We start from the raw sequence: 16,349 nt of genomic DNA on the forward strand, positions 1-16,349 counted from the left end.
CATTTTAAAAGTGTGAAATACACAAAAAAGTATTATTATTATAAAATTCGAAAATATTGCCCCCTGTATTCGGCAAATCGTCTGATTGTGTTTTTTTACTTCATTTCTCTATCGTGATGGTTAACTTACGAAATAACACTAGTAGTCATTTTTTTCTATATTAACCTAATCAAAATAATGATTATAATTGTTTAATTCAAGGATAAAGATGTCGTGGCTTCTAAACAAGGTGAACCAGTACATCCTCTGAAAGAGATTTCAAAAGGTAAAAAAACTCAGGAAAAAGATGTACCATCGGGTAAAAAGACTCCACAAAACGAATTACCCCCAACGAAAAAACAGCCACCAATCGAATTCCCTCCCGGGAAAAAGCCAATACCGCCCACCACTCCAAAACCTGATGCCGACGACATGGTAAATATTTTGACTTTTATTTAAGTCATGTTCTATTTAGATATTTGATACATTGTCATAATCAACACCTTGTTGTTTATTATTTACTTTCATTACTTCATTAGGTCAATGCTTAAATTTTGATAAAATCCTTGTATAAGTTTTAGCAACAATATGGCAATTATTGCAACCGATTTTGTCCTGCATATTGTTCTCTTCGATCTCTTCGATTATCAGCACAATTATGGGTTTCCAGTGGATACCGGAAATAACCGAAATTACTCACAAGCAATACGTAATAGTACGGAGATTGCCGGTTGCTATTGTCAGGAACTTTCAATCATAAGAAACATACGTAATCATTTCATAAGTTAAATTTAAATTGATCCTGTCTATGATTATTACGTCAAACTCTTTGATAGATTTTGTCGTCGTCGCTTTTGACGTCATGTGACGCTGACATAATTTTCCTGTTTATTGCTTATTATTTATATATGTACCATGAAGGAGACTGTTCAGCCGAAAAGTTGATATATTAAAGGGAATTTTAAGAATTTGCAGTTTAATTCTTATTTTTACTATTCATAAGTTAAAAACCCTATCTGTTATAAAGCAGCAAGCAGTGTATATTTTGGTACGTCACAAACATAATATTAACTGTGAACTTTATTCAAAGCCTGAATATTTCTTTAACAAGAGTACTCGTCGATTTTTCAGGCTTTGTTAAGAATAAAGAAAGAAAGAGAGCGCAAAGAAAAAGAAAGAATTGAGAAACAGAAGAAGGAACAAAGGATGAAGGAATCAACAAGAGACAAGAAAGCAGACGACGATATGCCGCAACTTGAGCGAGAAATTAGTAAGGTGAGTAAAAGTGTACATATTAACTGCCATTGTTGATAAAGGGCTACAGATAGGTTATATGCGGTAATAATACATCGTTGAATAAAAGTACTGAATTCTATTGGATGAGTACAAAGCTGAAAACCCTATATTGGACGAGGCGCTTGATAATGAAAAAGAGGCTAGATGCAGTGCGATATACATTTGGGACTCTCAAACTAATAAAAGCGAGGCTATATGAGAGTACAATACGCATGTGAACATATTTGGACGCTGGAAATGGAAACGAGGCTAAATTTATAAGATTGGATCCAATGATGATTTTGTATTGGAACTTCATATGTGTCAACGCTTGAAGTTTATTGGCTATTTTTTTATAAGGTGTGAAATAAAATATATTCTTGTAGAATTCAAGAATTAAAAATCCAATGTCGATCAACTTGTTTCAATAGCTACGTGCCATGTTTTATTTGAATAGTTATACCCTTGTGAAAATGTCTTATATTGAACTTTTCCATGTGAATAAAGGAATAGAACGACAGGGGAAATAGAGTCATATTTCAGTTACACTCCTTTTCATTGAAGGTTACGTAAATTTTATCTAAGGAAATTTTGTAAACTGTTCTTTTTTCCAAGTTTGGCGATTGGGGAGGGGAGGGGGTCGGTAAATTTCAAGTAATATTTGCTACTTTTCAGGGGAGAAAACAAGACATCTAATGTACAATGCAGTATCATTGAGGGACAAAAGTTTTAATAATGTACAATAAACTATTTTTCAGGTTATAAAGAATGTGAGGAATTCGTCGTCCAGTGATGCGTATGAGGTAAATGTATATATCAATAAATATCAGTAAAACAAAACATATATAAATATCAGTAAAACTAAACATATATTGGTAGTAGATAAGAATCTATAAGTAATGAAATAGTTATAAAAGAAGTCAAATTTCTTGCACATATTTTTAAATCTTTTATATGGTATATAACGAGCGAGTTTCTTGGATAATTAGAAAGTGTTCTTTGAAAAAAAAATCATCGGAAGATTTTAAGATGATCATATTTTTATTAAAACAAGACATCATTTAGGTCTGCACCAGTAAATTGTTTACCCCGGCCCATACCTCCCTTACCCGGACAGGAGGTTATATTTAATTGGTGTGTTGCTTATAGTTTCATATTTATTCATAAGTTACATTTGATTTGCTTGTTTTTAGACAGACGAATCTGAAAAGGAAGAACGTGCCAAGAAACTTTTTGAAAAGGTAAGTTCAGTACATCTACATTAGTCTGAATGGTAATCTTGGAGATAATGTCTTCTGATAACCTCTTTCTGTCTCAGCGTGTCTTCCAAGCATCAAGTTAAAGCTACAAATTCCTTAATTATACCTGATAAATGCAATTCTACATTCGAATTAAACAATGTAACCTCTGCATAGCGACGTTCTGTAAAGAAATACCCTGTTAACAACAACAGTAATAATTATCCTTGCAGTAACACTGCTTTTAATAACAACCAAAATCTTTGCCTGCCGAAGGGTGTTGCTGTGCAAAGATTGTACTGGTTTGGTGGCAATATAATCACAACAGTACACAGTTTTTATCAATCTTCTACGCAGTGATCTCCCCTTATAAGTACAATTTACCAAGGGAGGTAATTACTGCGAGGAGTAAGGGTTTTTATAACGTATATATGAAATTACTATAGTAATAAAAACACAAGTTAACATTTAAGATTTTCAGACATTTTTAAAGGCACGTTATGCCTCAGAAATCCATTATTTTTTAATTATTTAGAAGTATTAAACATGTTTTAATAATGTTTAAATAAAGGATTAAGTACATGTTAGATGTTATGCACCTGAAAAAAGTAGCCCTTAACATATAGTTATGTGTCTTTAAGATATGTAAAAAAAGTAGTATTTTGATTTCCATATAAAATGCTTATTCACTATAATTATATCAATTGCCAACACAACTTAAGATGCACAAGATAGATATTTATATAACAAATGAGTATTTTTTGGAGACTATAACAAGATACCAAAACTTCTAAGAAATAAAAATGATAGCATTTTTCAATCATTATGGGCCTTTAAAGTTTTGATTTGTAATGTTTTAGCGTAAGCGATTGGCTAATGCTGTTTATGAACCTCCCGACGGTTTGCAAGATGCCAAAGTCGTAGGAAAGAAAAAACGCAGGAACTTGAAAGAGGTATGTAAATACTTTGAGAAGGCTATCTTACTTACTTATAACAGAAAACAAAATGGTATCGTAGTCAAAGGCATTGCAATACAGAAAAGCACATTTCTACCAGTTTTGCTTAATGAAATAGACAGTCACCGATCTAGTGCTGTTGTTGTTTTTTGTTGTTATTGTTTTTCCTTCTTCTTCTTCTTGTTATTGTTGTTGTTATTGATGATATTTTTTTGTCAAATGAAGGGAGAAGATGGACACGATTTAACTAAAACACTGACGACACGGGAACAACAAGAACTGATTGATTCAAAACGTCGTCAGCGCAAAAAGGCAATAAAGAAAATGGCAAAGAAAAAATTAAGAAGCCCAAGCGATATAGAATCTTCGGATACTGATACGGACGCCGAAGCCAGTGGTACAAAAAGACGAGCCAAGAGACGAAAGAAAGGTGATCCACGTATAAATGAAGCCCCGTTTACTGTACAATATCATACTAAAAAAGGTCTAGAGAGAGAATTAGATGATCAAGATTTCTGGCATGAAAGAGTACAGCCTACTGTCATATCCGACGAGGGAGAGGTAACTATATCAATTCTTATGTCACTCATGCACCGGTATCTTTAATAGAAGGTATTGAATTAGTGTAGATCCAATACTGAATTTACTAGTATTGAACGAGTTCAATAAGATTATATGCGAGCCTCTGGAGAGCACAATATTATTTTATTCAACGAGTTCAATAGGTTTTGTGGCTGGCTTAATATAATTTTATTCAACTCGATCAATAAATTCAGTAATGAATTACACGAATTCAGTGTTCTATTTATCACATACCTAAAATAAATATTGTTTAAAGTGCAAAAGAATAATTTTATATAAATACTAACGCGCCTATAACGCAACGCTAACATTTAGCGCGTCTTTATCGTATGTTTGTAAAGTGCAAATGACGTCACGTCAAAATATATGCACGGCCGTGCAATACCATTTTACGCAGTCGCAAAATCGGCACGGTATGTGATAAAGATCAGAATTAAACAATTATATATGCGAATTATTTTGTAAATATTTTTTCTTTTAGAACTTTTCTTCATAGTTCCAAATATTAGTAAGTAATATTATCTGAGTTTCTATTGATTTATTTCTTCTTGTATTTCATAGACGGATGTAGATGGAAATACAAAGCATGCTATACAAGTCGCTCCTGTTGAAACCTCCCAGGCACCGGCAGATGACACAAGAGAGGGGTCAGAGTCACGTTTGAAACAGATCATGGACGAGGAGGCGGACGTTTGGGCAGCACATGGTTTTAAAGGATTCAAACTTGGCCGTGGTGGCGAACTGCCCGAAGCATACCACTTTGACGAGGAAGGAAATATTGTGGTTAGATTTTTTTTACAATAAAGTAGTCGTAGGTTGTAAAACAGGACCTTTTATCAATTTGTTTATTACATTAAATTTAGTTTGAAACGTATTCTCATATTTGAGCCGTGTCACGACAAAACCAACATAATGGGTTTGCGACCAGCATGGGTCCAGACCAGCCTGCGCATCCGCGCAGTCTGATCAGGATCCATGCTGTTCGCCTACAAACCCTATAACAAGTACGGAAACTGATAGCGAACAGCATGGATCCTGATCAGACTGCGCGGATGCGCAGGCTGGTCTGGATCCATGCTGGTCGCAAACCCATTATGTTGGTTTTGTCGTGACACGGCTCATTTATGTTCTCACATTTACACGGCATTTATGCAATATATTATACTGGATCTTATAAAAACATATTTCCAAGGATCATTAGAAATGGCCGATTTGGAAATGAATTCTTTACCAAGCATTATTACTAATGAACGATGCTATAGATTGTAAATTATAAATAATTATATAACTTTTATAAAAACTCTATAATTTTTAGAAAATATGTATGAAGGTATATTCTTAGTTTTGCATGTTAAAAACAATATAATTTATAATCACATACAGACAATAGTCTCAAGATGAAGGTGATTTCAATTACTTATATATCTATTTAAAAAAAACACATATATTTTAGCGCGACAGCGATGGCAAGAAAATTCCTAAAGAAGTGTTTGCAAAACTGTTAGAAAAGCGGAGAAGATTCGCGCACGTCTTCAGTTTACCAAGGTTGATACGGGATTCTGATGGGCGCCCTCTTGGTGTAAGTCTTTACATGAACTTAAAACAATTCAGCTTTATTCGACATTCAGCTGCAGAGTAATTCTATTACCAAGTGAAATATATGACACAATATGGTACATTATGCCTCAGAAACATTTTTTTTTAATTTTAACTTTTAACTTTTCGGTCACTATTGAAGTACACCAACAAGATTTTAATAAATAAAAAGTAAAAGAATTCTAAGGCATAATGGGCCTTTAAGACATGGCTACAAAGCACCAAGTTATAATGCAATTTGCATTTTTTTTACTCTCGCCGCCGGAGTCAAACCATATGGGTGATCATGTAAAATGTTTTTAATATTATAAATTAAAGAAGTTTTCAATTTTTGAGTGTTTGGGGGGCTCATCAATCTTTATATAAAAAGTTACATGTGTTTCTCTTATAACAGGGATATAAAGATGACGAATTTGGTCCAACAGCAGAATGGGATTATGGTCCAGCCAATAATGAGGAGGAAGAAGAACAAAAGAAAGCTGACGTAATAATGATACTAATTTATAACAATAACAATGATGTTTGTCATGATTATGATGACGGTGGTTGTGATTATGATGATGATTATTATAATGGTGTTGGTTGTAGTTATTTTGATAATGATGATGTTGATTGTGATGATGAGGGTGATGGTGATGATGTTGGTTGTGGTTATATTGATGATGATAATGATGTTGATGATGATTATGATGATGATGATAGTGATAGTGATGATCATGATGGTGATAATGCTGATTATGATGATGATGGTGATTGTGATGATGGTGATGATGATAGTGATAGTGATGATCATGATGATGATAATGCTGCTGATGATGATGATGATGGTGATTGTGATGATGGTGATGATGATAGTGATAGTGATGATCATGATGGTGATAATGCTGATTATGATTATGATGATGATGATGATGGTGATTGTGATGATGGTGATGATGATGATGGTGATGATCATGATGGTGATAATGCTGATTACGATGGTGGTGGTGATGATGATGATGATGATGGTGATTGTGATGATGGTGATGATGATAGTGATGATCATGATTGTGATAATGCTGATTATGATGGTGGTGGTGATGATGATGATGATGATGATGGTGATTGTGATGATGGTGATGGTGATTGTGACTGTGATGATCATGATGGTGATAATGCTGATTATGATGGTGGTGGTGATGGTGGTGGTTGTGGTTAGATTGATGATGATGATGATGTTGCTTGTTGTTACGTTAATGTTGTTGATGGTTATGTTAATAATAATGATGATGTTGATAATATTAAACCACAACAATTATAATGCAATAATGATAATAATAATGATTATTATGATACTAATATTAAAATGATGACAAAAGGAGATTCACTTTTTACCATATTATTTCTTTTCTTTTCATTTATTTGGATATTTCCACAAAAAATGTTGTGCTTTGTAACACCGCACTTTGGGGTCAAACGCACTTTGGGGTCCGACCCCAAAGTGCGTTAAACTTCGCACCGCACTTTGGGGTCAAACGCACTTTGGGGTCAAAATCGAGAAATTGACCCCAAAGTGCGTTAATATGCTACATATCAACGCACTTTGGGTTCCAGAGGTCTAAAGGTGTAATCTGAGTTCTGCTTAAATACTGAGAACTGACTTATTTTCGATCTTCGACATTGAAATATTTGAGGTGGAGTTCAAGATGGCGGTCAATACTTTGATGATGCTTAAGTGATAAAAGTTTCATTAATTTTACCACTTAAAATATCCAACAATAATAATAATTTGTTCATATAACAAAATTACGGTGGAATAAAAGTGACATTTGCATTTATTTTTATTTAAGTTTTGCATACATATTTTTATTTAAGTTTTGCATACATATTTTTTTCAGTTTTGCATTCATATTTTTTTTTGAGCTTTGCATTCATATTTTATTAAAGTTTTTCGTACAATTTTTTTTGGTTTTTCGTACATATTTTAGCCAATCAAAACAGCCTTCACATCTCATAACAGCCCATAGTTGAGTATAAAACTAGCACAGTAGTTTGGTCACATTTCGGCCCATTTTTTGGAATCGGCCCAGTCGTTTTTGGCCGCGCAAGTCTGGTTTCGGCCGACCTTTTTCGGCCCATTTTTTAAATCATATGTATTTAATATAATTAGTGTATTTTTTTTTAATTATTATCTACTATTATATTAGTGTCTATTTGGAAAGGGCTGTTGATTGGTGAATGAATATGCACCACTCAACCCCACCGCCTGAGTATAGCGGGGGGAGGGGCATTGACTTAAAACCAAGCCGACCACTGGTAAAATCTTCGCCCTGCGGGGCATATTCAGATAATAACATTCCTGCCTTATGCCCCGGAACAGCGCAGACATCACACGATTCTTTTTTAACCCACACTCCCCCGGGGGCAAGGGAGATGGTTACAAATGACTGGTGTATTACAATAATGCACAATAAAAGATCTAAATAGGTCCTTATATTCCACTGATTTAGAAAAAAATATATATATACATGTATATACATGTACATGTATATATCAGAGACATAGATAATATCTATGTCTCTGTATATATATATACTAAAAAGTGTTATTATCTTTTTGATACCTCAAAAAATGAAAATGTTGGTATTTGCAAATGGCGTTTGCAAATGGGGTACTGTAATTTACAGATGGCGAAGTGTTTGAAAATGGTGTTTTACAAATAGCGTAATTATCCAAACCTCTACTTTGCAAATGGCGTCATGTAAAATTATGTACGAAAAAAAGTAAAAAACAAAACAAAAATAAAATATGTACCAAAAACTCAAATAAAATATGTATGCAAAACTAAAATAAAATATGTATGCAAAACTTAAAAAGAATATGTATGCAAAACTTAAAAAGAATATGTATTAAAAACTAAAAAAAGTATGTATTAAAAACTAAAAAAAAATGTATGACAAACAAAAAAAAAACAACAAAAAATATGTACGAAAAAAAAAAAAAAGAATCAAAAAAAAAAAAAAAAGTTGCAAATGTCACTTTTTTGCCACCGTTCAAAATATTTTAGTACAGAAATCGTGTATTCCTAAAGTTTAAAGATGCTGCGAAAAATATCCCGTTCTGTCAGTCATTTACTTGATAACTTTTGGTGCCATGTTGAGCTCCATTTTAAATATGTAAGGAATGAAATAAAATGCAGTTAATATTTTTTTCCCCTCCGTAACAACCGTTCGCCAGATGCTTTTTTAATGGGAAATCTTACATACTTCTTTAGAAAGATGAATTTTATAATGATAAAATAATGGTATCAGAGAATGTAAGATGCTTGTTACCTGAATAAAGTAGCGATAAATGTGAAATTATTTGTCATAAAAGTAGTCAAAACAATGTAGTATTTGACTTCCATATAAAACATGTAAACTACTTATCACTATAACAGTACTGTACTCATCATTGTCAAAAAGCAACAGATCAGGTAATTGGCCAATGTGTATTTTTTTGATAATATAAAAGAACATCAAAATAAAAAAGCTGAAGAAAAACAAATAAAAGCATAATGGGCCTTTAAAATGTTATTTTTAAACCTCGGGGAGATCGATACCCCACAATCCCCTCTATACCCCCAGTGAGAATTTTACATTATTCTGAAGCTCGCTCTAATAACGGGAAAATGATGCATTTAGCTAAAAACAATGGAGTTAATGAAAGGTGTACATTCTATAGAGGATATTTGTTTGTTTTGCATGTAAGATTGAAATATAATTTCACTGAGTGAACACCAGATGCAATATTTTCACGAGTGGCGTAGCCACGAGTGAAAATATAATAGCTGGTGTTCACGAATGAAATATATTTCAATCTTATATGTAAAACAAATAAATTTTCTTTTTATTTTATGCTTTTAAGTGATTTTAAGTATTTTTTTACTGATTTTGCCGCGTAACGTCGCGCATTTTCCTTTGTGACGTCATTATATCATGACGTCACATCATAAGTTTTGAAATATAGTTCTGTTAAATTACTCTAATTTTGTTAAATTTTTAACATGATAAATGATGATTTTGATTTTCTTTTTCTAGATAAGCAAATTTACGTATGACGGCATTTATTTCTGCCTGTTATTCCATTTGGTTATGATTTTCTTTTCATCCGCATTCAGATATAGTCCGGCTACAGTGAAAATTATATTTTATAAATTTCACTAGTGGTTTATCAGAATATAATCATCTGATATATTGTAATAAAACACTGGAAAGCATAAAATAATTTAAAATAAATGGAAAATTTTAGAAAAACATATTTTAAGCTTAAAGCTGCATGCCTCCAGATGAGTCAAAATATTTCAATAAAATCAAACTTGAGAAATATGTACTACGATTATAGGAAATGTAAAATGATTCAAGATTCAAGTAATATTTTACATATTATGTGCGGTCAATGACTGAGTTTTCAATATTTACAACTATATTCCTACTGCGTTACTAACGCATTAAGGGCTATTTATGCATATTTTAACTTTTTGGTAATTTACGTAAGTTATAAGTGCCATTGATAATGTGCAAATTGCTTCCTTTTGGTTGTTCCACAATATTATACATTCAAATAAATTTTCAAAATTTTCATGAAAATTAGCGTGAATCTGGAGGCGTGCTGCATTGATACAAATTCTTTTTTTGGTGATTTATTTTGTGAAAGTTCTTCACTTACTAATCAAGACCATTTAAATCCCTATTGATTCAGGGCACATGTTTTGTGTCTATTTAATACCTTGATTTTTGTTTACCATTGGCTTTGACTACACTATATTATTTAAAACATAATGAACATAAATTTTCTCTGACCCCAAAGTGCGGTCGTTTGCCTGATGTTGAAAAATGCATATGTACCTGTTTAACGCACTTTGGGGTCGAAATTGGACCCCAAAGTGCGTTTGACCCCAAAGTGCGGTGTTACAGTGCTTTTTTTCATTTTTCTTTTTTGAAAAATGAAGTTCAAATACTTCTAAAAGGTTTTATCCTGGTTTGTCAAGCTCTTTTTCATGTTTATTTTTTCGCTCCATTATATTCATTTTCCTCTTTTTTCCAGACTTACCGTCCAGGATCCGGAAAGCAAGTTGCTTTTAGCATGCAAGATGGACAAAGTATTCGCGCTACTCCATTAAATGACCTAGATCCTAATCAGATTAAAGTATGTCGTATGTGTGTCACATAATTAGATTATTAAAACATTATACCATTAGTTATAAAGATTCCTGACAGATTATATGACCCTATATAAATGGTTGATTGCAAATATAACCCGAGCAGCTGGGTGAGAGTTATATTGCAAACAACCATATAACCTGTCAAAAATCTTTATAACGTATTTATAATACCGCAATACAACTTCCTTGCAGTAGAGAAAACAATGAGATTTCTTTATAAGGTCAGACTACTGTTTTAATTTTCCCATAGACTTACGTTATATAAGAAATGACCACTGAACCAACCTAAAAAAATGAATATTCATGCTAAAGATGTAAATTTTCTTGAAGAATGACACGCCTGACACATTAAAATGATCTTGTTATGTAGGGTCGACCGCAAAATGTCCCCAAAGATGATAAACCCCCTTTGCACTGAAGTTTTCTGCTGATCACAGGACTGACATATACTGTTTTAAATACAAATTTCCAAATGAGAACTTATCCTAGACACCTATGAATTGTGAAACAGTTTTTTTTTTTCTTAAGAAAATAATGCAGTGTTAGTTTCTAAAATCATTTTCATACTTGCAAACATTACATTTTCATCCAATCACCTGATGTCCCATTGAAAAATGCACTTTTTGCAGCCAATCGAAGGCCATGTTACAATACAGTAATCTGACCATAAATTGACGGTTTCTGTGTATATAATCTATATAAACGTCACGATTTTCAAATGAAAGGCAACATTACAATTGTGCGGTGTTATAACAGTTATCATATAACACCAATTTATCTTTATAGACATTTTATGTGTGCGTGATAGACTTGTTTTCTATATGGAATATTTCGATCTTACACTTGCAAAAAAGTGTAAGTCACAGTTTTATCACAAAAGTTGTTTTTTAAACTTTTTATATAGCTTTTGTGACCAGACACAGTTCTGTTTATTAAAGACCAGCGGCAGGTGCATTTGCTCTTGTCTCGATGGTGGAAAAAGCTATTCCGAAGAAAAAACATCCGGTATCTGAATGTCTTTATGTTTTTTTCATTTTAAGGGGAGACAAATCGGATCAGCTGAACGACTCAAATTAAAGGATAGATTATTTGAGTCGCAGCCAGAAAGGGAGGCCAAAGTCACTGTACCGGTAAAAAACACCTTCTTGTTACAAGTACAAAGTATTACTAGTATGTACTAGTATTTTCATTAAAATATAAAAACAAAATGCAGACGACACAGCTATCTTTCAATAAAAGATAGAGATATGTTTATTTTTAGTTGATTCGAATTACATAAGTATTAAATAAGAAAAGGTTGGTTTCTTTTCGAAAATTCGAAGACAGTTTTGTCAATATTGATGCTTTTGTTTGTAGGTTTTCTTTGCTGGTTCCAAAGGTGGCGTAAAACCCGAGTCTATATATATCAACAACTCGCAGATAGAGCGACAGGGGAACCAGCCCAAGTCAACGTCATCAGGAATGGTTCTTAGATCAGACACTTTCAGTGACGGTAAAGGGATGCACCGTAACTCAAGTACGTAGACAGATATTTCGTTAAGTAACATTCTCTATTTAAGGCATCAACAGTATTATGATAAAGCACTAACGGATTGAGCAAAAATGCCCAGATGCAAATTATGATCGTGTCAAACAAGGGACGTAAAAATAAAACCAGCGTCTCTATGTATGTCATCTTTTCTCATACCCATGTGTCAATGAAACATTGATAGATGAGATGAAAATGATGATGATGAAGAATATGATGATGATGATGATGATGATGTGGTTAATTAATGTTATACAGGTTATTTTGATATTTTTGTTTAAATCAAATAAAATATAGGTTATATTCTATTATCTATTATATATGAAACGTTTATTTACTTTTTTAATGCGTTAGCTTCTTTCTTTTTAGAAACAAGGGCTTCGTGGAGTGGGAGAGAGAGGATAAGTCAAGCATTTATCCCAGAAAATGAAGAAGGTTTGCAGGTAATGTAACATAGCATGGTTTAATCTAAAGTTTTAAAGTTACGACATACAGTATATATTACAAGAGCTCTCATAACACTAGCGAAGGCAATAACTCTATATAAAGACACAGACCAACTTGCCCATTGCAGTTTTTGCTTTTAAATCAGTCTTACAAGGATGGTCCACGTCGTGACCGCCGTACTTACTGATGTTTCATATTCACTACAAATACTCGTAAAACAACGATTAATGACAACAACGTCATGGTCAAACTTGTTTTCCGATCCCCGAAATCTATCAGTGTGTTTGTATATGCTTCTATTATAAATTGATGTTATACAAATTGCAATAAATGTTGTTTAAACTAAGGCCAGTCTACGACGGTGTCCGTCGGAACACGGTAACAGAGGGAGAGAGACCAGCAGTAACAATCATAGTGTTTTGATTGAATCAACGTCATCCCTTTTTACTATCAACAATAACAAGTTAAAATTTCATTATTTTTCTGATGAATAAGATATTTTCCATTCCGACTGAGACAAAAAGGAGACTATACTTTTTTAATGTACATCATGTATGTGTTAATCACATTTTATCCTTTAAAACTTATCATACTATGCAATACTTTTTTGCAATATAAAAATATACAGAAAAAAATGCACGTATAACTTTCTACTTTAGGGAATTTCTCGAGGCAAGAAGAACATTGGATCCGACGACGAATTTATACTGGTTGGCGGCAGCATGCAGAAGGTACGTAGTTTCTGTCGATGAATCAATCACATTTCAACCATAGCCGGTCCATTTATCAATTCGTCCAAGAAATACGCACTTTGTTATATTAATAATAATGCTTATTTTTACAAACTTTCTTTTATTTAATCATATTTTTATTATTTTAACAAATGTCGCACCTATTGTATTGATTTGTCTTTTTCCGTTGGCATGTTAATATGTAGTCCCAACTGTTATTCTATAGTAGCCTCCCTTGTACTTACGCTCCATTCACTTAAAAAATGAATTAAATATGATACAGCTAAACAAAAAGAACATATACACACGTTCAATATGGTGTAAACATTTTTTTAAGTAAAAATAAATATACACATGTATATATCTTCTGTTTGTAGATTAACAACCCACCAAAAGACTCGCATCAAGCGTCTCATTGGTGTTCACGATATGAACGCAGTGGTAATCTTCCAATACGTGAAACAACGGAAATGAGCGATTTGAACATGCGCACTGCACCAAACTCTGTGAGACCATTTTCCGGTGACGATAAAGCGATGAGAAAGTACTTGGAAGAGCTGTATACAGACAAGAAATACTTCGACCGTTATATTGAAACGGAAAGTAAGTATTTTGTTACTATTGAAAGAACGATGGGATTGAATGAATTTAGCGTTTAGCAATCTTTCTTTTAAAAAGGCTAATAACAATACTTAACTTCAAAGGCAATCAATACCAACTACTCTATTAAATATACATGTGTGACTTTCGATATGAGACATTGTTTAAGTAATATTATGCGACTGAAAAGACTGAGAAAGTCAAAATATTTTTACTTTTTGCATTTATTCCTTTCAATGTTTTAATCGACTAATAATGTTCGTGCTGTAAATACCTATCGATATCTACTTTTAACGTAAAATTTAGACAACCAATTGGACATTCATTTTATATTTTAAGCCCTTTTGTCCTGAACATTTTCCAGTATCAATAGTTACTGTTGGTCAATCATCATTACTACATTCAAAATTTTGAAATATATAGTCAATTGAGCTCAACTTTCCAATGAAACAAAAATGATTTTTTGCTAGAACTGCCAACAAATGCTGCGGTAGAAACACGAGGTCTTGCAAGTCTTGGTCAACAATTTCTTAAAGATCGTGCTGTGTATTGGAAAGAACACCAACCAGTTATTCCAGTTCAACCTCCTTCCGAGTTAGGTCTACGCCTGTCACGCATGCGCACATTTCAAACTAATGCTGACTCAGGCATGGAGTCCATGATGACACCAACACCAGGTCGTCCACACAGCGCCGATGATCCACCAGCGACGCGCGAGAACACGATATCGTTACCGCCACTTCCAAGCAATAGAACCGCATGGACGAAGGAAAATAGTAACTCTGTGCGGAATCCTCCAACAGGGCGATCTGAGGCGCCACCTACACCGGAAAAACTTGAAATAGGAAAAAAGGAAAAGTCTGTGACAATTGATACTTCCCCACAAGAAATTAAAAAATCGAGCACAATAAAGACTATTGCTAAAGAGATTTCTAAACCAAGTTTAACTGAAAAGATCAATCAAGATGAGAAAAAATTAAAAAACAATATGCTGACAGTCACTGACTCAGTTAATGACATTGATATGTTATAATGTTGACGTTATACGAATCATTTGATATTTTTTTATTGTTAACTATACTTCATTTATATCTACTTAAATCATATTTGAATGATTGAATGGTTTCAGGATCAAATATCTAATTAATTAATATGCCTTTCAAATACATAGCAAACTGGTTTCGTTAAACCGCCATAAACATTTTACTTGGTCCGTCAGTCGTTTTATACGTGCACGCGAAAAGGTCGTGCATGATAAACACTCGATGTTGTGGTATAATTATTTATGGCATCGGTCGTATATACTATAAATAGACCTGAAATTAAAATAAAAATGGCTGCTACTATCACATAATTTAAATGAGAATAAGAGTAATCTGACGTCATCATGACGTCATATATAATTTTAAATTAAACCAATCATGAGTCTTCTACGCTAGATGGAAATCATAATTTTCATTATGATTGGTTGTTTTTTTAAAGTATAATGTAGTATATTGTAGTATCCGTTATCATATTTGATAAAATGGTTACAGCTTTGAGTACGTAACTTAACATTTTAGTGATCATTTGCACAAACATTATGTACCCCCTAACCAAATGCGACAGTGCACACAGAACTTTGATTCTTTTTAAAAGTGATGTCTGGGGCAGTTTAGCTACGTAAAGTCATGTTATTAACTTTTTGTTATCGAGACATATCATAGATATATCTAACATTGTATAATTAATATTGAGTTATATTATGTTTCATATAAATTTTAATGATTTTTTGTTTTCATTTTGCCCAAGTAAAGCTCCGGTGTAGCTCTAGTAACCTCCCCTGGCGTTTCGTACCCGTTTCCTAAAGTAAATGAACGAGGCAAAATAACAACATTTGATCATAACTTATGTTTGATCATGGCATGGCAATTTAATTAACAATGGGTTTCCCCGAAGCTAAAATAACCTTAATATGAATCTTATGTTAATTGCCACAAAGCTCGAATACTTCTTAAATTCTATTAAGCTGGGACAAGTTCCAGTCTAAAAATAATCGCATTTGCATCACTATACAATTATGCAGGTTTGATTATGCAGACACCTTTTCCTTCTATACTGTATAGAAGACGAGAATGAAAAGTGATTATGAATGTAATTAGAAGGAAAAAAAAGAAGAAGAAAATAAACGTTAAAAGAAAAATGTTTACCAAATGCTGCTTAACGGAATATGCAAATGAGCAGGTCACGTGATGT

General features: G+C 33.0%; 1 protein-coding gene across 1 annotated transcript; it reads left to right on the plus strand.

Moving 5' to 3' along the window:
• Window positions 1-219: 219 nt before the first annotated feature.
• On the plus strand, window positions 220-15,847 carry LOC132723361 (uncharacterized; the record flags this gene model as incomplete). Its single annotated transcript, XM_060708059.1, is given in 16 exon segments — window positions 220-414; window positions 1,111-1,254; window positions 2,013-2,057; window positions 2,448-2,495; window positions 3,353-3,445; window positions 3,674-4,009; window positions 4,592-4,813; window positions 5,484-5,609; window positions 6,021-6,110; window positions 10,691-10,792; window positions 11,849-11,938; window positions 12,165-12,324; window positions 12,706-12,779; window positions 13,443-13,514; window positions 13,892-14,117; window positions 14,585-15,847. Coding segments are annotated over 16 exon segments (2,586 nt in total), but the record flags the coding sequence as incomplete, so codon positions are not given.
• Window positions 15,848-16,349: the final 502 nt, after the last annotated feature.

The sequence above is a fragment of the Ruditapes philippinarum genome, unplaced genomic scaffold (assembly GCF_026571515.1).
Source record: "Ruditapes philippinarum isolate M1 unplaced genomic scaffold, ASM2657151v2 ctg17515_1_1_1_1, whole genome shotgun sequence".
Lineage (NCBI taxonomy): Eukaryota > Metazoa > Mollusca > Bivalvia > Venerida > Veneridae > Ruditapes > Ruditapes philippinarum.